This window comes from Heterodontus francisci, chromosome 8 (genome assembly GCF_036365525.1).
Source record: "Heterodontus francisci isolate sHetFra1 chromosome 8, sHetFra1.hap1, whole genome shotgun sequence".
In the NCBI taxonomy this organism is placed as follows: Eukaryota; Metazoa; Chordata; class Chondrichthyes; order Heterodontiformes; family Heterodontidae; genus Heterodontus; species Heterodontus francisci.
In genome coordinates this window covers 116,403,744-116,427,261 of record NC_090378.1, presented here as the reverse complement: position 1 = coordinate 116,427,261, position 23,518 = coordinate 116,403,744, and the positions used below count along the sequence as shown (strand labels likewise).

At 44.6% G+C, this 23,518-nt stretch overlaps 1 protein-coding gene across 1 annotated transcript in view; it reads left to right on the top strand.

Annotated features, from left to right (window-relative positions):
* LOC137373241 (rab GTPase-activating protein 1-like) overlaps window positions 1–23,518 on the top strand; it is a 556,698-nt gene that overhangs the window by 36,506 nt on the left and 496,674 nt on the right. Inside the window, exon 4 of the mRNA XM_068038091.1 lies at window positions 10,104–10,311. Coding sequence (XP_067894192.1) covers window positions 10,104–10,311 — 208 coding nt within the window. The remainder of the gene's footprint in view (window positions 1–10,103; window positions 10,312–23,518) is intronic.

The window sequence follows — 23,518 nt, the reverse complement described above, 5'->3', positions numbered from 1 at the left end:
CAAAAACAATTTACAAGAATGATACTAGAACTAAGAGGTTAAAACTATCAGGCTAAGGTTCTTTTCTTTAGAAAAGAGAATGTTGAGGGGTGACCTAACACAGGTCTTTAAAACTATGAAGGAGTTCGATAGGGTAGAGAAGATGTTTCCACTCATGGGGGAGTACAACGCAAGGAGTCATAAACAATGTTCCCTCTAAGGTGCACGCGGCTGTGCAGAAATCTGGAATGTATTATGCATTGAAATAAATAGGCTGCTTACAACTTTGTCATAAATAAAAACAGCAAATGCTGGAAATACTCAGATCTGGCAACACCTGTAGATGGAGAAACAGAGTTAACTTTTCAGTTTGATGACCCTTCTGGGGTTCTGATGAAGGGGTATCAATTCGAAACTTTAAATCTGTTTCTTCCTCCACAGATGCTGCCAGACCTCCTGAGTATATTGTCTGTTTTTATTTCAGATTTCCAGCATCTGTGATATTTTGCTTTTGCTACAACTTTGTCAGTTTGTCGGCAGAAATTTTCAGCATAATGTAAGTCTTGACTTTTAAAATGTAAACTGTCCATGGATAAAAGAGTACGACTTAGAGCAGTTTGTAGCCTGCCCAGTACTAAGCAAATTTAGAGGGTACATTTATCATAAATATAAGATAGTCACCAATAAATCCAGTAAGTAATTCAGGAGAAGCTTCTTTACCCAGAGATTTTTGAGAATGTGAAACTTGCTGTCAAATGATATAGTTGAGGTCAATACCATAACTGTATTTAAGGGGAAGCTAGATGAGTCAATGAGAGAGAAAGGAGTAGAAGGATATGCTTAATGGGGTTAGATGAAGTAGGTGGGAGGAGACTCATGTGGCGCCTAAACACTAGCATAGAATAGTTGGATTGAATGGCCTGTTTTTGTGCTATAACTTTTATGAATTTCTTTATTATTCATTTGTGGGATGTGGGTGTTGCTGGCTAGGCCAGCATTGTTGTCTATCCCTAATTGCCCTGGAACTGAATGGCTTGCTGGGCCATTTCAGAGTCAACCACATTTCTGAGAGTCTGGAGTCACATGTAGGCCAGACCAGGTAATGGGAGCAGATTTCCTTCCCTAAAGAACGTTAGTGAACCAGATGGTTTTTAATTCCAGATTTATTAATTGAATTCAAATTTCACCAACAGCTGTGGTGGGATTTGAACCCATGTCCCCAAGCATTAGCCTGGGCTCTGGATTACTAATCCAGTGACATTACCACTACGTCACTGCCTCCCCTATAGCTTGTCAGATTAGTGAGATGCAGGCATTGGTCAATAATTAGCCTTACTTGATCATCTTTTTCATTCGTGAGAGATATGGGTGTTGCTGGCAAAACCAGCATTTATTTCCTTTCCCAGTTGCTCTCAAGAAGGTGATGGTGAGCTTCCTTCTTGAACCACTGCAGTCCATGTGGTGAAGTTACTCCTACAGTGCTGTTTAGGTAGGTAATTCCAGGATTTTGACCCAGTGGTGATGAATGAAGATATATTTGCAGGTCACAATGGTGTGTGACTTGGGGAGCTTGGAGCTAGTGGTGTTAGAATTAGAACATTACAGCGCAGTACAGGCCCTTCGGCCCTCGATGTTGCGCCGACCTGTGAAACCATCTGACCTACACTATTCCATTTTCATCCATATGTCTATCCAATGACCACTTAAATGCCCCTAAAGTTGGCGAGTCTACTACTGTTGCAGGCAGGGCGTTCCACGCCCCTACTACTCTCTGAGTAAAGAAACTACCTCTCACATCTGTCCTATATCTATCACCCCTCAACTTAAAACTATGTCCCCTCGTGTTCGCCATCACCATCCGAGGAAAAAGACTCTCACTATCCACCCTATCTAACCCACTGATTATCTTATATGTCTCTATTAAGTCACCTCTCCTCCTCCTTCTCTCCAACGAAAACAACCTCAATTCCCTCAGCCTTTCCTCGTAAGACCTTCCCTCCATACCAGGCAACATCCTAGTAAATCTCCTCTGCACCCTTTCCAAAGCTTCCACATCCTTCCTATAATGCGGTGACCAGAACTGCACGCAATACTCCAGGTGCGGTCTCACCAGAGTTTTGTACAGCTGCAGCATGACCTCGTGGCTCCGAAACTCGATCCCCCTACTAATAAAAGCTAACACACCATATGCCTTCTTAACCGCCCTATTAACCTGGGTAGCAACTTTCAGGGATTTATGTACCTGGACACCAAGATCTCTCTGTTCATCTACACTACCAAGAATCTTCCCATTAGCCCAGTACTCTGCATTCCTGTTACTCCTTCCAAAGTGATCACCTCACACTTTTCCGCATTAAACTCCATTTGCCATCTCTCGGCCCAGCTCTGCAGCCTGACTATGTCCCTCTGTACCCTACAACATCCTTCGGCACTATCCACAACTCCACCGACCTTAGTGTCATCCGCAAATTTACTAACCCACCCTTCAACACCCTCTTCCAGGTCATTTATAAAAATGACAAACAGCAGTGGCCCCAAAACAGATCCTTGCGGTACACCACTAGTAACTAAACTCCAGGATGAACATTTGCCATCAACCACCACCCTCTGTCTTTCAGCTAGCCAATTTCTGATCCAAAGCTCTAAATCACCTTCAACCCCATACTTCCGTATTTTCTGCAATAGCCTACCGTGGGGAACCTTATCAAACGCCTTACTGAAATCCATATACACCACATCCACTGCTTTACCCTCATCCACCTGTTTGGTCACCTTCTCGAAAAACTCAATAAGGTTTGTGAGGCACGACCTACCCTTCACAAAACCGTGCTGACTATCGCTAATGAACTTATTCTTTTCAAGATGATTATAAATCCTGTCTCTTATAACCTTTTCCAACATTTTACCCACAACCGAAGTAAGGCTCACAGGTCTATAATTACCAGGGCTGTCTCTACTCCCCTTCTTGAACAAGGGGACAACATTTGCTATCCTCCAGTCTTCCGGCACTATTCCTGTCGACAATGAAGACATAAAGATCAAGGACAAAGGCTCTGCAATCTCCTCCCTGGCTTCCCAGAGAATCCTAGGATAAATCCCATCTGGCCCAGGGGACTTATCTATTTTCACACTTTCCAAAATCGCTAACACCTCCTCCTTGTGAACCTCAATCCCATCTAGCCTAGTAGTCTGTACCTCAGTATTCTCCTCGACAACATTTTCTTTCTCTACTGTAAATACTGACGAAAAATATTCATTTAACGCTTCCCCTATCTCCTCTGATTCCACACACAACTTCCCACTACTATCCTTGATTGGCCCTAATCTAACTCTAGTCATTATTTTATTCCTGATATACCTATAGAAAGCCTTAGGGTTTTCCCTGATCCTATCCGCCAATGACTTCTCGTGTCCTCTCCTTGCTCTTCTCAGCTCTCCCTTTAGATCCTTCCTGGCTAGCTTGTAACTCTCAAGCGCCCTCACTGAGCCTTCACGTCTCATCCTAACATAAGCCTTCTTCCTCCTGACAAGCTCTTCAACTTCTTTAGTAAACCACGGCTCCCTCGCTCGACAACTTCCTCTCTGCCTGACAGGTACATACTTATCAAGGACACGCAGTAGCTGCTCCTTGAATAAGCTCCACATTTCGATTGTGCCCATCCCCTGCAGTTTCCTTCCCCATCCTACGCATCCTAAATCTTGCCTAATCGCATCATAATTTCCTTTCCCCCAGCTATAATTCTTGCCCTGCGGTATATACCTGTCCCTGCCCATCGCTAAGGTAAACCTAACCGAATTGTGATCACTATCACCAAAGTGCTCACCTACATCTAAATCTAACACCTGGCCGGGTTCATTACCCAGTACCAAATCCAATGTGGCATCGCCCCTGGTTGGCCTGTCTACATACTGTGTCAGAAAACCCTCCTGCACACACTGGACAAAAACTGACCCATCTAAAGTACTTGAACTATAGTATTTCCAGTCGATATTTGGAAAGTTAAAGTCCCCCATAACCACTACCCTGTTACTCTCGCTCCTGTCGAGAATCATCTTCGCTATCCTTTCCTCTACATCTCTGGAACTATTCGGAGGTCTATAGAAGACTCCCAACAGGATGACCTCTCCTCTCCTGTTTCTAACCTCGGCCCAGACTACCTCAGTAGACGAGTCCTCAAACGTCCTTTCTGTCGCTGTAATACTCTCCTTGATTAACAATGCCACACCCCCCCCCCCCTCTTTTACCATCTTCTCTGTTCTTACTGAAACATCTAAATCCCGGAACCTGCAACATCCATTCCTGTCCCTGCTCTACCCATGTCTCCGAAATGGCCACAGCATCGAGATCCCAGGTACCAACCCATGCTGCAAGCTCACCCACCTTATTCCGGATGCTCCTGGCGTTGAAGTAGACACACTTTAAACCAAGTTCTTGCTTGCCAGTGCCCTCTTGCGTCCTTGTAACCTTATCCCCTACCTCACTACTCTCAACATCCTGTACACTGGAACTACAATTTAGGTTCCCATTCCCCTGCTGAATTAGTTTAAACCCCCCCGAAGAGCACTAGCAAATCTCCCCCCCATGATATTGGTACCCCTCTGGTTCAGGTGAAGACCATCCTGTTTATAGAGGTCCCACCTACCCCAGAAAGAGCCCCAATTATCCAGGAAACCAAAACCCTCCCTCCTACACCATCCCTGTAGCCACGTGTTCAACTCCTCTCTCTCCCTATTCCTCGCTTCGCTAGCACGTGGCACGGGCAACAACCCAGAGATAACAACTCTGTTCTCGCTCTAAGCTTCCACCCTAGCTCCCTGAATTTCTGTCTTAAATCCCCATCTCTCTTCCTACCTATGTCGTTGGTGCCTATGTGGACCACGACTTGGGGCTGCTCCCCCTCCCCCTTAAGGATCCCAAAAACACGATGCGAGACATCACGAACCCTGGCACCTGGGAGGCAACACACCAACCGTGAGTCTCTCTCGTTCCCACAGAACCTCCTATCTGTTCCCCTAACTATGGAGTCCCCAATGACTAATGCTCTGCTCTTCTTCCCCCTTCCCTTCTGAGCAACATAGTAGGACATTGAATGGAAAGGGGGATGGGATGTACTGATTGTAATAATATAGAAGATAAGTTATGCACACCCATGTTAATCAAGTGTCTTTTTTAACCTCTGGATATTAGAAATTCAGCCTTTGACACATCCCCTATATTGCTAGTTGGAATCAGTTTAACTAATACCATCCCATATTGAAATATCTTCCACTACTTTCATTTGCAATTTTTTCCACCCAATTAATCTGGGAGTGGTTCACTCCAGCCCTTTAAAATGATCTGGTTTTTGGTTCAGATTGATTTGTAATCAATCACTATTTCCCAAGTGCTCTCCTATCTTCAGATCACTTGCTCATCCTGCTTCATTTCCTAGATCCATATCTAGCTTATGTCTTTTCTTAAAATGCAAAATACTGCAGATGCAGGAAATCTGAAACAAAAACGGAAAATGCTGGAAACACTCACCAGGCCAGGCAACACCCGTGGAGAGAGAAACAGAGTCAACACCTCAGGTCAATAACCCTTCATCAGAACTCGCTTCTTGTCCTTTCGTCTTGGACATGTAACATAGTGATTAAGGAAACCATCCTGGAGGAATTCTAGAACCCTCCATGATCGGCCCACAGATGTTTCTTATCCCACAAACTCAACATGGCTGAGGTCTCCCATTATTGTAACTGTTTCCTACGAGTAGAGCTATGATTGTTTCAACAGCTCAATCTGTAAATCACGGTGGCACTCCGGAAGCTCACAGAGCAAATATGTTATTGATAGAGGACAGAGACTAGTCATCTCTCAGCTGAAGAGCAACACACAACAAAGAACTGGGGGGAATCAGAAGTAGTGGCGACAATAAAAAACCTAAACAAGATTCAGTTATGTGGGCAGAGTGAGGAAGCTGTGATTGTTCTCCTTAGACTAGGGAAGGTTAAGGGGAGATTTAACAGAGGTGTTGGAAATTATGAAGGGTTTTGATAGAGTAAATAGGGAGAAACTGTTTCAAGTGGCAGGACACAAATTTAAGGTATAAAAACAAGAAATGCTGGAACCACACAGCAGGTCTGGCAGCATCTGTGAAAAGAGAAGCAGAGTTAACGTTTCGGGTCTTCGCAACTGACAAATATTAGAAAAGTCACAGGTTATAAAAGAGACAAATGAAAATCCTGTCGGAGAGAAGAGCAGAACTTCTTCAAGGTAGGCATTCCTGGAAGAGGAGTGGCAGTGAATTTAACACTAAAATAAAAGCAAAATACTGCGGATGCTGGAAATCTGAAATAAAAACAAGAAATGCTGGAACCACTCAGCAGGTCTGGCAGCATCTGTGAAAAGAGAAGCAGAGTTAACGTTTTGGGTCAGTGATTGGCAAAATGAATCAGGCGACGTGAAGAAACATTTTTTTGCGCTGTGAATTGTTGTGATCTGGAATGCACTATTGAAAGGGCGCTGAAACCAGATTCAATTATAACTTTTAAAAGGGAATTGGATAAATACTTAAAAAGGAAATGTTTGTAGGGCTTTGGGGAAAGAGCAGTATGCTGTATGATTCTACGAAGATAAAGATGGAGGCGACGAGGGAGAGGAAATTGACCTTACTATTAAGGGACAGTTACTGAGAGTGTTTCAATACCAAAACCTTTCTTGCAGTATTTTACATCTACTGACATTTGAGAATAACTTGATAACTTTATAAATACAGACATAGAGTACAAAAGCAAGGAAGTTGTGGTGAACCTTTATAAAATACTGGTTCAGCCTCAACTGCAGTCTTATATCCAATTCCAGGCACCCCACTTTAGGAAAGATGTGAAGGCATTAGAGAATGTGCAGAAGAGATTTACAAGAATAGTTCCAGGGATGAGGGACTTTAGTTACCTCAATAGATTGGAGAAGCTGGGGCTATTCTCCTTAGAGAAGAGAAGGTTGAGAGGAGATTTAATGGAGGTGTTCAAAATGATGAGAGCTCTGGATGGAGTAGATAGGGAGAAACTGTTCCCATTTAGCGGAAGGGTCGAGAACCAGAGGACACTACCCAAGGGAAATAGCAAAAGAACCAAAGACGACATGAGGAAAACTTTTCTATGCAGTGTGTGGTTCGGGTCCGGAATCCACCGCCCGAGAGCACCTGCTGCCCTTGTACTTCAAGGTGATAAGAGGTCACGGGTTTGGAAGATGCTATTGAAGAAGCCTTGATGAATTGTTACGGTGTATCTTGCAGGTGGTACACACTGCAACCGTGTCATGCTGGTGATGAAGGGAGTGAATATTCTTTAAGGTAGTGATTGGGGTGCCAATCAAGCGGGCTGCTTTATCCTCAGTGTTGAGTTGCTTGAGTGTTGTTTGAGCTACATTCATCCAGGCAAGAGGAGAGTATTCCATTGCACATTGGATCAGCCATGGCTCAGTTCATAACACTCTTGCCTCTAAGTCGCAAGGTTCCGTGTTCAAGTCCTACTCCAGAACTTGAGCACAAAAATCAAGGTTGATACTCCAGTGCAGTACTGAGGGAGTGCTGCACTGTCGGAGGTGCTGTCTTGCAGATGAGGCATTAAACCAAAGCCCGATCTGCTCTCTCTGGTGAACGTAAAGGACACTATTTTGAAGAAGAGCTGGGGAGTTATTTTAAGTGTCCTGGCGGATACTTATCCCTCAGTCAACATCATAAAAAACAGATTATCTGATCACATTGCTGTTTGTGGGAGCTTGCTGGGCATAAATTGGCTGCTGCGTTTCCTGCACTAGATTAGTGCCTGCACTTCAAAAGTACTTTGGCTATAAAGCACTTTGAGACATCTGGTGGTCGTGAAAAGTGCTACGTAACTGCAAGTCCCTATATTGTGGTTGGTGGAAATATTTTTAGGAATCAGGAGGTGAGTTATACCCCATAGAATACTCAGGCTGTGACCTGCTCTTGTTGCCACAGAATTTGAGACTGATCCAGTAAGTTTCTGGTCAATGGCGACCCCCAGGATGTTGACTTGAGGGATTGTGAGAGCTGAACATTGTGGAAGCATCAGTAAATATTCCCACTTCTGACCTTATGATGGAGGGAAGGACATTGATGAAGTAGCTGATGATGATTGGGCCTAGGACACGACCCTGAGGAACACCTGCAATGATATCCTGGTACTGAGATGATTGACCTCCAATAACGACAACAACCATCTTCCTTTGTGCTAGATATGACTCCTGCCAGTGAAGAGTTTTCTCTGATTCCCATTAACTTTAGTTTTACGAGGGCTCTTTGATGCCACACTCAGTCAAATGCTGTCTTGATGTCACAGAGTCATAGAGTTATACAGCACAGAAACAGGCCCTTCGGCCCATCATGTCTGTGCCAGCCAACAAGCACCTATCTATTCTAATCCCATTTTCCAGCACTTGGCCCGTAGCCTTGTATGCTATGGTGTTTCAAGTGCTCATCTAAATACTTCTTAAATGTTGTGCGGGTTCCTGCCTCTACCACCCCTTCAGGTAGTTCCAGATTCCAACCACCCTCTGGGTGAAATTTTTTTTCCTCAAATCCCCTCTAAACCTCCTACCCCTTAGCTTAAATCTATGTCCCTTGGTTATTGACCCCTCCGCTAAGGTAAAAATGTTTCTCCCTATCTATCCTATCAGTGCCCCTCATAATTTTGTATACCTCAATCATGTCCCCCCCTCAGCCTTCTCTACTCTAAGGAAAACAACCCTAACCTGTCCAGTCTGTCTTCAGAGCTGAAATGTTGCAGCTCAGGCAACATCCTGGTGAATCTCCTCTGCACCCTCTCCAGTGCAATCACATCCTTCCTATAAAGGGTTAACCAGAACTGTACACAGTACTCCAGTGTGGCCTAACTAGCGTTTTATACAGTTTCATCATAACCTCCCAGCCCTTATATTCTCTGCCTCGGCTAATAAAGGCAAGTATCCCATATGCCTTCCTAACCACCTTATCTACCTGTGCTGCTGCCTTCAGTGATCTATGGACAAGTACACCAAGGTCCCTCTGTACTTCCTCGGGTCTTACCATCCATTGTATATTCCCTTGCCTTGTTAGTCCTCCCAAAATGCATCACCTCACACTTCTCAGGATTAAATTCCATTTGCCACTGCTCCGCCCATCAAGGATCACTCTTTACTCACCTCTGGAATTCAGTTCTTTTGTCCATGTTTAGACCAAGGCTGGAATGAAATCTGGAACTGATCCTGGCGGATTCCAAACTGGGAATTGATGAGCCGGTTATTGGTGAGTAATAGCCGCTTGGTAGCACTGTCGATGACACCTTCCATTATTTTGCTGCTGATTGAGAGTAGACTGATGGGACGGTAATTGGTTGGATTGGATTTGTCCTGCCTTTTGTGGACAGGGCATAGCTGGCAATTTCCACATTGCTGGGTAGATCCCAGTGTTGTAGCAGCCATGGGAGGGGTTTCATTTGACAGCTCTGTCCTGATAGCTAGAGTTCCCTTTTAAAGATCTCCTGCCACCTTGTCTGTTTTCAGCAGCATGCAGAGGATATGGTTGGTAAAGTAAAGATTATATTTAGGGTCATTTTCAATATACTGATGAGCATACTTCATACACTGCACTCACACCCAGCTATCCACTTAGGCCTAGCAGGGAGTGGACTTAATTTGCATTAGGAATGTATTGGTGCTGCAGGGTAAGACATGTCCTTGTATATTGCGCAGGGCCACATCTGGTCACATGAAGGATGCCTCCAATGTTGTGACATCATGATGTCGCAAAACATCTCAAAGTGGGGTCATTGCGTGGTGTATGTTTTCCCAGAACGTGTGTCCCAGATGTAGTCTACTCAGTGGTTGGTGCTCCTTAAAAACAAAGAACTCTTTTTAAGTAGGCAATCTTTTTCCAATAACTACCGTCTAATGAAGGGTATGCTTCCAAAATGTACTAACCCCTCTGTTCTCTTTACAGGTGCTGACTAACAAGGGCCTGGTGTGTATTTCCAGCATTTTCTGTACTTATTTCTGGAAAATGCATGCAGGCCAGGAATTAGTGCTGTCTGTATGATGTAATTTGCCCCTGTTGTGAGCAGTATTAATCTACATGTATTTTCAACAGAACTCCTGGCACCAAAAGCTGCATCACCCAGTGCTGAGGAAGAGGAGAGTGTGCTGTTCAACAAGTTAACCTACCTGGGCTGCACTAAGGTGACTTCTCCACGCAACGAAGCAGAGGCTCTTCGTGCTATGGCCAACCTTCGTGCCAACTGCCAAGTTCCTATTCACGTTACCCTGTATGTGCCTAATGTAGCAGATGGATCTGTAAGGTAGGCTGGCCATTTAGTCCAGTTAAAATTATTGTAAACAATGAATATAGATATTATAAGTTTAACAAAAAAAGACCCAAGACAGCATACAAACCTTCGTCTTCTGCTCAAGCTGAGTGATTCCTACCTTGGGAATGGTGCATTTTTTGACATTTCATAGTGTCAGCATCCATTGCTCCCAGTTAACCACAACCACAGAGGATCGCTTCCTTCTGTGCACCAGTGTGACATTTTTCCATTTGATGCATCAAAGTTCTCAGTAAGAGTGTCAATTATGTTGAATTATGGTCCAGTTTTCTGCAGATTCCCAGCGGCCAAGCTCATTGTCAGTAGAGTGATCGGCAGAGGGAGATGTTTTTCTCCCGTCAGCCTGGGTTCGATACAGAACTAAGTTTCAGAATTGAAATGGTAGTTCCAGTACAGCCATGTGGAATATTTCCCAGATATGGCTTATCTAAAAATCTAATTGTTGCGTCATCAGATTTCAGTTAATCCCAGTCATCAATCAAGTGATGGAAAGAGTCATTATTAGTTCTATCACTGCTCCTGCTCACCATTAATATGTTCATCGATGCTAAGTTTGGATAATACCAGAAGCACTTCTCCCAGTCTTGCTCCAAACATCCAAGCAAGAGCTCAATGCCAGAGGAGAGGTGAGAGTGGCTGCCCTTGACACAAAGATATTGTTCGACTGAGGATGACCCAAACAAATCTCAGGTCAATGGAGATTAAACACACTGCAGTGACTTGGAGTCATACTTGATACAAAGTAAGTGATTGAGACCAATCATCACAGCCTTAGAACATCACTGTTGGAGTTCCTTAGGGAAACATCCTCAGCCCACCAATCTTCAGCTGCTTCACCAATGATTCTCCCTCTTTCGTAAGATCAGGAGCAGGGATGTTCACTGGCGAATCAACTGTTCCATTAATAACAACTCTGTTAAAGCAGGCCATGGTATCCTACATCAGGACCTGAAAACCATCGAGGCTCGATCTGACAAATGGTAGGTGACAATTATGCCACATGCGTATATTTTGAAAAGGAGAAAGCCCAACCATCTTTTCCTGACCTTCATTGGTACCAAACACTGCTGAATCCCCCTACCTTCAACATCTTGCAGGCTACCACTGACCAGAAGTTGAGTTGGACCAGCCATATCAATACTGTGGCTGCAAGTGCAGGGTGAAAGTTGGGTGTCCCATCTCAAAGCCCCTCTCCATTGTCTACAAGGCTGGGATCAAGAGTGTGTTGAGATATTCATCACTCGCGTGGATGGATACAGCTGCAACAGTAATCAAGAAGTTCGACATCATCCAGAATGGAGGAGTTAACCTGATTGTGCTTCTTCCATTGGAATCAATAACCTCCCCCACCATCACCAATGCACTGTGACTGCAATATGTCTAATTTACGATTCACTGCAGCAACTCACCAAGTTCACTTTCAACATTACCTCTTTCCCTTGTGACCTCTACCACTGAGAAGGATAAGATATTGCAGGAACACCCATCACCTCCAAGTTTCTCTCCAAGCATCATACCATCCTGTCTTGAACATATATTGCCCTTTCATTGCTGTTGGGTTAATATCCTTCAGCATAAAGACTAGCGGTTCAAGAAGGCGGCTCACCACCATCTTCTGAGAGTAACTGCAAATAGACAATTAATGCGACCTTGCAAGAATTGCCTACCTCCTGAGCATAAGTTTAAAGAAACAGTATGTTATCCCATTGGGTCAATGAGTCCCTTAAGTTGATTAATCTAATCTAACCTAAATAAAGCTAGAGATACAGCACTGAAACAGGCCCTTCGGCCCACCGAGTCTGTGCCGAACATCAACCACCCATTTATACTAATCCTACACTAATTCCATACTCCTACCAAACATCGCCACCTGTCCCTATATTTCCCTACCACCTACCTATACTAGTGACAATTTATAATGGCCAATTTACCTACCAACCTGCAAGTCTTTTGGCTTGTGGGAGGAAACCGGAGCACCCGGAGAAAACCCACGCAGACACAGGGAGAACTTGCAAACTCCACACAGGCAGTACCCAGAATCGAACCCGGGTCCCTGGAGCTGTGAGGCTGCAGTGCTAACCACTGCGCCACTGTGACGCCCCTAAATTGTTTACCCAGCTGTGGTATTCCTTTGGATTCTTCATTTTTCAACATATTTTTACTTGTGTGTTAAAATATTGTTTTTGCTTATTATTCCATCTACATACAAACATAGAAATTTGGAGCAGGAGAAGACCATTAGGCCCCTCAAATCTGCTCTGCCATTTGATAAGGTCATGGCTGATCTGATTATGGCCTCAACTCTATTTTCCTGTCTACCTCATACCCTTTGACTCCCTTATCAATCAATAAGCTATCTCACTCAGCCTTAAAAATATTCAATGACCCTGCATCCACTGCTCTCTGGGAAAGAGAATTCCACAGACTAACAGCCCTCAGAGAAAAAAATTCTCCTATCTCCATCTTAAAAGGGAGACCCTTTATTTTTAAGCTGTGCTCCTGGTTCTAGTCTCTCTCATGAGGGGAAACATCCTTTCAGTATCCACCCTGTCAAGTCCCCTCAAGATCTTATATGTTTCAATAAGATCACCTCTCATTCTTCTAAACTCCAATGGATACAGGCCCAACCTGTCCAACCTTTCCTCATAAGATTACCCCTTCATCCCAGGAATCAGTCGAGTGAACCTTCTCTGAACTGCTTCGAATGCAATTATATCCTTTCCTAAGTAAGGAGCCCAAAACTGTACTCAATACTCCAGACGTGATCTCACCAAAACCTTGTACAACTGTAGCAAAACTTCCTTATTTTTATATTCCATTCCCTTTGCAATAAACGACAACTTTCCACTTGCCTTCCTAATCACTTGCTGTACCTGCATACTAACCCTTTGTGATTCATGTACCAGGGCACCCAGATCCCTCTGTACCGTAGAGTTCTGCAATCTCTCTCTATCTAAATAATATACTGCTTTTCTATTCTTCCTGCCAAAGTGGACAAGTTCAAATTTTCCCCCATTACACTTCAACTGCCAATTTTTTATCCACTCACTTAACTGATCTAAATCCCTTTGCAGGCACCTTATATCCTTCTCACTACTTACTGTGCTCCCTATCTTTGTGTCATCAACAAACTTAGCAACCATACATTCAGTCCCTTGATCCAAATCATTGACATAGATTGTAAATCGTTGTGGCCCCAGCACTGATCCCTGTGGCACTCCACTAGTTACAGCTTGCCAACCTGAAAATGACTCATTTATCCCTTACTTTCTGCTTCCAGTTAGCTAATCAATCCTCTATCCATGTTAATATGTTACCCCCCCAGTTAGCTCTTATTTTGTGTAGTAACCTTTGATGTGGCGCCTTATCAAACGCCTTTTGGAAATCCAAATATACTGCATCTACAGGTTCCCCTTTATACGGTTGCTTGTTACTTCCTCAAAGGATTATAATAAATTAGTCAAACATGATTTCCTTTTCACAAAACCATGTTGAGTCTGCCTGATTGTATGAAGAGTATCTAAGTGCCCAGCCATAATCTCCTTAATAATAGATTCTAGCATTTTTCCAGTGACAGAAGTTAAGCTAACTGGCCTGTAATTCCTGCTTTCTGTCTCCCTCCTTTCTTGAATGGAGGAGTTACATTTGCTATTTTCCAATTTGATGGGACCTTTCCAGAATCTGGGGAATTTTGGAAAATTACAACCATTGCCTCTACTATTTCTGCAGCCACTTCTTTTAAAACTGTCATATTAGGTTTTGTCATGAATTTTGATTTTAAACTCTGACTGGAGTGAAGGGAGGACTTGTTAAACAGATCAGTCGTGGCTGGAAAAGACATTTGCATATTAACAGACAGTGTTTGGAAGGACAAAGCAGCCATTCCCTGACATTCAACCCACAATGGACTTTTGATCACCAGACGTTGAAGATGGGGGAGCTCGCATTCCAGGTTGACTGCTAAGGTGGCCGAATACAGAAATGGACATGGTCAAACTGGCTAGTCACATGACTAACTTGCTGGGCAACCTAAGTTTTTGAATTTGTACAAACAGTTTGGGGAGAAAGCTGTTTGCTCCTGGACTGAGAAGATCTCTCTTATGTCTGCTCCCATCTTTTTCTCACTTGCCTCTGAATCCACTGAAGACACATGAACACCAAGAGAAAAGTCTCTTACGGCGAACAAGGTTTAAGAAGAATACTGGGCCCCAACGAAAAGCAAGATCTACCTACAGTTGAGGACTCTACAGTGAGCCAGAAGAACCGTAACAACAACTCTTCAGATATTGCCTCAAACGTTTCCACTTTATTTCTTCTGTTTTCTTCCTGTCCCTGCGTTTGTGTATCATGTGTGCATGTTAGCGTGGGCGCTTCGTGTATCTGTAGGTGTTAACCGAATTAGAATTTAATAACATTTCACTTTTCTTTAAACCTGAGAAAGCCTTTTGTGCTGGTTTCTTTGCCTTATAATTGGAAAGCAGGGAGCAAGGATTCACCAAGGGGGAGCTAAAAACACAGTGTGTTTAAAAATTAAACCCTTTTACACTAAGACCAGGTGAAGGCTATACCTCTTTCTCACCTGGTCGTAACAAAAACCCTAGGATGAACTCCATCAGTTTCTGGGGACTTGTCAGCCTTTAGTTCTAATAGTTCCCTTTCCATGGTGATTGTAATTGTTCAAAATTTCTCCCTGCCTTTCACCTCTTGATTTACAAGTATTTCTGGGATGTTACTTTTGTCTTCTACAGTGAAGACACAAAATATCTGTTCAACGCTTCTGTCATTTCCTTATTCCCCATTATTAATTCCCCAGACCCTCTCTTTAGAGGACCCACACGCACTTTTGTTACTCTTTTCCTTTTGAAATACTTGTAAAACAGTTAGTATTTTTATGTTTCTAGCTAGTTTTCTCTTATACTCTAATTTCTCCCTCCTTATTAATTATTTTAGTCATTCTTTGTTGGTTTTTAAATTCTGTCCAATCTTCCAACCTACCACTACTCTTAGCAGAATTGTACATATTTTCTTTCAATTGGTACTATCATTAGTTAGCCACGGATGGTGCATCCTTCTCCTAGTGTCTGTCTTTCTTACTGGAATGTATCTTTACTGAGCATTATGAAATAACTCCATAAATGTCTGCCACTGCACCTCTACTGACCTTAACCTAATTGTCCAATACACTTGAGCCAGCTCAGCCTTCATATCCTTATAATTGCCTTTATTTAAATTTAAATCACTACGGGCGGCACAGTGGCGCAGTGGTTAGCACCGCAGCCTCACAGCTCCAGGGACCCGGGTTCAATTCTGGGTACTGCCTGTGCGGAGTTTGCAAGTTCTCCCTGTGTCTGCGTGGGTTTTTGCCGGATGCTCCGGTTTCCTCCCACATCCAAAAGACTTGCAGGTGATAGGTAAATTGGCCATTGTAAATTGCCCCTAGTGTAGGGAGGTGATAGGGAATATGGGATTACTGTAGGGTTAGTATAAATGGGTGGTTGTTGGTCGGCACAGACTCGGTGGGCCGAAGGGCCTGTTTCAGTGCTGTATCTCTAAATAAAAAAATAAACTAGTCTTTGACCCATTCCGCTCTCCCTCAAACTGAATGCGAAGTTTAATCATGTTATGATTGCTGCTACCTGGAGGCTCCTTTATGATGAGATCATTAATTAAACCTGCCTCATTGCACCCTATCAGGTCTAGAAGAGCCTGCTCTCTAGTTGGCTGTAAGAAATTGTCCCAAAAACACTCTGTGACCTCATCTTCCAGGCTACCTTTGCCAATCTTATTTTGTACTACAAGATTTTTGTGTGTTTAGGTGGGATGTTGACCCACAACGTACAGACTCTGGTTTCTTAATCAAGATAGAGAGTTTATTAAGTACAGCAAGAATATATGAGCAGTACTAGGGTGTCCTTGGTCCTTGCTTTCCGAGCTGCTGTGGCGCAGTCTTCTTTCTTGAAATGTTCTTTTCACTGTAGGTTGTTCTCTTCTTGAATCGGTGCATGCCGAGTTGTCCCAGCACCTGCCATTTATGGCCCCTTCTGAGGGTTCCTTCCACATGAGGTCACATTCCACCTTAATCCTTTAATTGATCAGATATGACCTCACCTTCTATACATTGTCTCTTCTTGATTGATTTATTTCTTTTGGGCCTCCTTATCTCGAGAGACAATGGATACGCGCCTGGAGGTGGTCAGTGGTTTGTGAAGCAGCGCCTGGAGTGGCTACAAAGGCCAATTCTGGAGTGACAGGCTCTTCCACAGGTGCTGCAGAGAAATTTGTTTGTCGGGGCTGTTGCACAGTTGGCTCTCCCCTTGCGCCTCTGTCTTTTTTCCTGCCAACTACTAAGTCTCTTCGACTCGCCACAATTTAGCCCTGTCTTTATGACTGCCCGCCAGCTCTGGCGAATGCTGGCAACTGACTCCCACGACTTGTGATCAATGTCACACGATTTCATGTCGCGTTTGCAGACGTCTTTATAGCGGAGACATGGACGGCCGGTGGGTCTGATACCAGTGGCGAGCTCGCTGTACAATGTGTCTTTGGGGATCCTGCCATCTTCCATGCGGCTCACATGGCCAAGCCATCTCAAGCGCCGCTGACTCAGTAGTGTGTATAAGCTGGGGGTGTTGGCCACTTCAAGGACTTCTGTGTTGGAGATATAGTCCTGCCACCTGATGCCAAGTATTCTCCGAAGGCAGCGAAGATGGAATGAATTGAGACGTCGCTCTTGGCTGACATACGTTGTCCAGGCCTCGCTGCCGTAGAGCAAGGTACTGAGGACACAGGCCTGATACACTCGGACTTTTGTGTTCCGTGTCAGTGCGCCATTTTCCCACACTCTCTTGGCCAGTCTGGACATAGCAATGGAAGCCTTACCCATGCGCTTGTTGATTTCTGCATCTAGAGACAGGTTACTGGTGATAGTTGAGCCTAGGTCGGTGAACTCTTGAACCACTTCCAGAGCGTGGTCGCCAATATTGATGGATGGAGCATTTCTGACGTCCTGCCCCATGATGTTCGTTTTCTTGAGGCTGATGGTTAGGCCAAATTCATTGCAGGCAGCCGCAAGCTTGTCGATGAGACTCTGCAGGCACTCTTCAGTGTGAGATGTTAAAGCAGCATCGTCAGCAAAGAGGAGTTCCCTGACGAGGACTTTCCGTACTTTGGACTTCGCTCTTAGACGGGCAAGGTTGAACAACCTGCCCTCTGATCTTGTGTGGAGGAAAATTCCTTCTTCAGAGGATTTGAATGCATGTGAAAGCAGCAGGGAGAAGAAAATCCCAAAAAGTGTGGGTGCGAGAACACAGCCCTGTTTCACACCACTCAGGATAGGAAAGAGCTCTGAGGAGGAGCCACCATGTTGAATTGTGCCTTTCATATTGTCATGGAATGAGGTGATGATACTTAGTAGCTTTGGTGGACATCCGATCTTTTCTAGTAGTCTGAAGAGACCACGTCTGCTGACGAGGTCAAAGGCTTTGGTGAGATCAATGAAAGCAATGTAGAGGGGCATCTGTTGTTCACGGCATTTCTCCTGTATCTGACGAAGGGAGAACAGCATGTCAATGGTCGATCTCTCTGCACGAAAGCCACACTGTGCCTCAGGGTAGACGCGCTCGGCCAGCTTCTGGAGCCTGTTCAGAGCGACTCGAGCAAAGACTTTCCCCACTATGCTGAGCAGGGAGATTCCACGGTAGTTGTTGCAGTCACCGCGGTCACCTTTGTTTTTATAGAGGGTGATGATATTGGCATCGCGCATGTCCTGGGGTACTGCTCCCTCGTCCCAGCACAGGCATAGCAGTTCATGTAGTGCTGAGAGTATAGCAGGCTTGGCACTCTTGATTATTTCAGGGGTAATGCTGTCCTTCCCAGGGGCTTTTCCGCTGGCTAGAGAATCAATGGCATCACTGAGTTCCGATTTGGTTGGCTGTATGTCCAGTTCATCCATGACTGGATTGATTTATAATAGTCAGATTACAGCAGATATGACCCTACCCTCTGTACATTGTCTCTGCAGACACCTTGATTGCCCAAGTCATTGTCACACGATGGGGAATGTTTGCTGTCTCCATCAACATTCCAGTCTTGAATGGTCTCTGAATATCTTTATTTACATCTCCATCCTCATGGGGCCTACAAGTCTGTTGTGACTCTGAGTGTATCGCAATTGAAATAGAGAATGGGCAGTAATCAAGACATCCGGTCTCCTACAAAGCTCTTTCTACTATTGTTGTAACAGTGAACACTGTCTCCCACCATCTCCCCACTCCAGTATACAAATATACATTTCACATTTAACAACATGATTCTAAACACAAAGTACATAACTTATTCCTAAGTTAATACATTGACACTTATACAAAGTGTAACTATTTCTGAGCATAATCGCAACATCACTTAAAATCATTCTACTTTACAACATAGCATCTTATGTGAGTTTGTATCAGGCCATAACTTACATAGATTCATGCAACAGATAAAACATGGCAGAGGTTAACCCCTTAGTTCCTATAGCCCAATCTATGTTTAGATTAAAATCACCATGATTATTGCTGTACCTTTCGTACAAGCCGCATTATTTCTTTCTGTATACCCTGTCCTACCATGTAGTTACTGTTAGGGTTTCTATGAACTACTTCCACAAGTGACTCCTTACTTTTGCTATTTCTTATCTCGACCCAAACTGATTCTACATCTTGATCTTTAGAACTAAGGTCATCTCTCAGTACTGTCCTAAGGTCGTCCTTAGTTAACAGAGCTACCCCACCACTTTTCCCTAGCTTCCTGTCCTTCTGAAATGCCAAGTACCCTTTAATATCCAGGTCCTAGCCTTTGTCACCTTGCAACCAAGTGTAATGGTTATTAGGTCATACATATTTATTTCTATTTGTGCTGACAATTCATCCGTTTTGTTACGAATGCTACGGGCATTCAGATAGAGAGTCTTTAGTTTTGTCTTTTTACAACTTTTGCAAACTCTGGCCTTATCTCCTGGCGCACTCTGAAATTTATGCTCTCTGTCCCTTCCTGCCATGCTTTGATTATCATTATCCTTATTGTTACCTTGCTCTCTTGCCTTGTCCTTTCCCTTTAATTTACAACATTAAAAATTGTTTTTTATTCATTCATGGGATGTGGGCATCGCTGGCTAGGCCAGCATTTATTGCCCATCCCTAATTGCCCTTGTGAAGGTGGTGGTGAGCTGCCTTCTTGAAGGTCTCCATGTGAGGTAGGTACACCCACAGTGCTGTTAGGAAGGGAGTCCCAGGATTTTGACCCAGCGACAGTGAAGGAACGGCGATATAGTTCCAAGTCAGGATGGTGTGTGACTTGGAGGGGAACTTGCAGGTGGTGGTGTTCCCACGCATTTGCTGCCCTTGTCCTGCTAGTTGGTAGAGGTCGCGGGTTTGGAAGGTGCTGTCTAAGGAACCTTGGTGCGTTGCTGCAGTGCATCTTGTAGATGATACACACTGCTGTCACTGTGCGTCAGCGGTGGAGGGAGTGAATGTTTGTGGATGGGTTGCCAATCAAACGGGCTGCTTTGTCCTGGATGGTGTCAAACGTCTTGAGTGTTGTTGGAGCTGCACCCATCCAGGCAAATGGAGAGTATTCCATCACACTCCTGACTTGTGCCTTGTAGATGGTGGACAGGGATTGGGGAGTCAGGAGGTGAATTACTCGCCGCAGGATTCTTAGCCTCTGACCTGCTCTTGTAGCCACGGCATTTATATGGCTACTCCAGTTTCTGGTCAATGGTAATCCCTAGGATGTTGATAGTGGGGGATTCAGTGATCGTAATGCGATTGAATGTCAAGGGGAGATGGTTAGATTCTCTCTTGTTGGAGATGGCCCTTCCCTGGCACGTGCCTGGCGTGAATGTTACTTACCACTTATCAGCCCAAGCCTGGATATTGTCCAGGTCTTGCTGTATTTCTACACGGACTGCTTCAGAATCTGACGAGTCCCGAATGGTGCTGAACATTGTGCAATCATCAGCGAACATCCCCACTTCTGATCTTATGATTGAAGGAAGGTCATTGATGAAGCAGCTGAAGATGGTTGGGCCTAGGACGCTACCCTGAGGAACTCCTTCAATGATGTCCTGGAGCTGAGATGACTTTTGTCCATGTTTGAACCAAGGCTGTAATGGGTGCTGAGTGGCCCTGGCGGAACCCAAACTGAGCGTCACTGAGCAGGTTATTGCTAAGCAAGTGCCACTTGATGGCACTGTTGATGACACTTTCCATCACTTTACTGATGATTGAGAGTAGACTGGTGGGGTGGTAATTGGCCAGGTTGGACTTGTCCTGCTTTTTGTGTACAGGACATACCTGGGCAATTTTTCACATTGTCGGGTAGATGCCAGTGTTGTAGCTGTACTGGAACAGCTTGGCCAGGGGTACAGCAAGTTCTGGAGCACATGTCTTCAGTATTATTGCCGGAATATTGTCACGGCCCATAGCCTTTGCAGTATCCAGTGTCTTCAGTCGTTTCTTGATATCACGCGGAGTGAATTGAATTGGCTGAAGTCCAGCATCTGTGATTCTGGGGTCTTCAGAGGAGGCCGAGATGGATCATCAACTTGGCACTTCTGGTTGAAGTACACTGCATTGATGTACTGGGCTCCCCCATCATTGAGGTTGGGGATATTTGTGGAGCCGCCTCCTCCAGTTCGTTGTTTCATTGTACATTCACAGCTGGATGTAGCAGGACTGCAGAACTTGGATCTGATCCGTTGGTTGTGGGATTGCTTAACTCTATCAATTGCATGCTGCTTACGCAGTTTGGCACGCAAGTAGTCATGTGTTGTAACTTCACCAGGTTGACACCTCATTTTGAGGTATGCCTGGTGCTGCTCCTGGCATGCCCTCCTGCATTCTTCATTGAACCAGAGTTCATCTCCTGGCTTCATGGTAATGGCAGAGTGGGGGATATGCCGGGCCATGAGATTACAGATTGTGGTTGAATACAATTCTGCTGTTGCTGATGGCCCACAGAGCCTCATGTGTCCAGTTTTGCATTGCTAGATCTGTTTGAAATCTATCCCATTTAGCACGGTGATAGTGCCACACAACATGATGGATGGTATCCTCAATGTGAAGGTGGGACTTCGTCTCCACAAGAACTGTGCGGTGGTCACTCCTACCAATACTGTTGTGGACAGATGTATCTGCGGCAGACAGATTGGTGAGGACGAGGTCAAGTATGTTTTTCCCTCTTGTTGTTTCCCTCACCACCTGCCACAGACCCAGCCTCGCAGCTATGTCCTTTAGGACTTGGCCTGCTCGGTCAATTATGGTGCTATTGAGCCACTCTTGGTGATGGACATTGAAGTCCCCCACTCAGAGTACATTCTGCACCCTTGCCACCCTCAGTGCTTCCTCCAAGTAGTGTTCAACATGCAGGAGTTCTGACTCATCAGCTGAAGGAGGGCGGTAGGTGGTAATCAGCAGGAGGTTTGCTTGCCTATGTTTGACCTGATGCCATGAGACTTCATGGGGTCCGGAGTCGATGTTGAGGACTCCCAGGACAACTCCCTCCCTACTGTATACCACTGTGCTGCCACCTCTGCCGGGTTTGTCCTGCCAGTGGGACAGGACATACCCAGGGATAGTGATGGCAGTGTCTGGGACATTGTACGGTATGATTCTGTGAGCATGACCATGTCAGGCTGTTGCTTGACTAGTCTGTGGGACAGCTCTCCCAACTTTGGCACAAGCACCCTGATGTTAGTAAGGAGGACTTTGCAGGATTGACAGGACTGAGTTTGCCGTTGTCGTTTCCGGTGCCTAGGTCGATGCCGGGTGGTCCGTCCGGTTTCATTCTTTTTTATTGTCTTCGTAGCGGTTAGATACAACTGAGTGGCTTGCTAGGCCATTTCAGAGGGCATGTAAGAGTCAACCACATTGCTGTGGGTCTGGAGTCACATGTAGGCCAGACCAGGTTAAGGACAGCAGATTTCTTTCCCTAAATGACATTAATGAACCAGATGGGTTTTTACAACAATTGACAATGGTTTCATGGCCATCATTAGACTAGCTTTTAATTCCAGATTAAGTCATTGAATTCAAATTCCACCTTCTGCTGTGGTGGGATTTGAACCCATGTCCCCAGAGCAATACCTTGGGTCTCTGGGTTACTAGTCCAGTGACAATACCACTACACCATCGCCTGCCCCCATCTTTTACATCTTCCTTCATGTGATCCCTCGCCACCACTATTTAGTTTAAAGCCCTCTTTACTGCCCTAATTATACGATTTGCCAAAGGTACAACTCCCACTTACCCACTACTGGTGCCAGTGCCCCATGAATCGAAACCCATGTCCCCCACACCGGTAATTCAGAGATTATTACCTTTTGAGGTTCTGCTTATTATTTTAACCCCTAGCTGCTCTTACTCCCCATGCGGAACCTCTTTCGTAGTCCTATCTATGCTGTTGGTACCTATGTGGACCACGACGAGTGGATCCTCCTCCTCCGCCTTCCACTGCAAGTTCCTCTCAAGCCCTGAGCAGATGTCTGGAATCCTGGCACTGGGCAGGTAACACAGCCTTCTAGACTCCAGCTCTTGGCTACTGAGAACTGTGCCTATCCCCCTGACTATAATGTTCCCTAGTACCACTACATTCCTATTATCTCTTCCCACTTGAATGGCTTCCTGTACCACGGTGCCATGGCCAGTTTGCCCATTCACCCTGCAGTCCCCTCTCTCATCCATACAAGCTGTAAGAACCTCAAACCTGTTGGACAATTGAAAGGGCTGAGGCTCCTGCGGTGGCAGACATTTATGGGGATATTTCAGAATATACAGAATAGATACATTTCAACGAGAAAGAAAAAGTCCAAGGGTGGGACCTGCCATCTGTGGTGAACTAAAACAGTTAAAGATAGTATCAGACTTAAATAAAAAGCCTATAATTGCGCAAAGATGGGAGGCATGTCAGAAGATTGGACAGAATATAAAAAAACAGCAAAGAATGACTAAAAGATTGATAAGGAAGGTAAAATTAGAGTACAAGAGAAATATCAAGACATATAGTAAGAGTTTCTGTAGATATTTTAAAAAGAAAAGAGTTAACAAAGTGAACGTTGGTCTTATAAAAAGTGAGTCTGGGGAATTAATAATGGATAATAAGGAGATGACAAATGAATTGAACAGATATTTTATATCAGTCT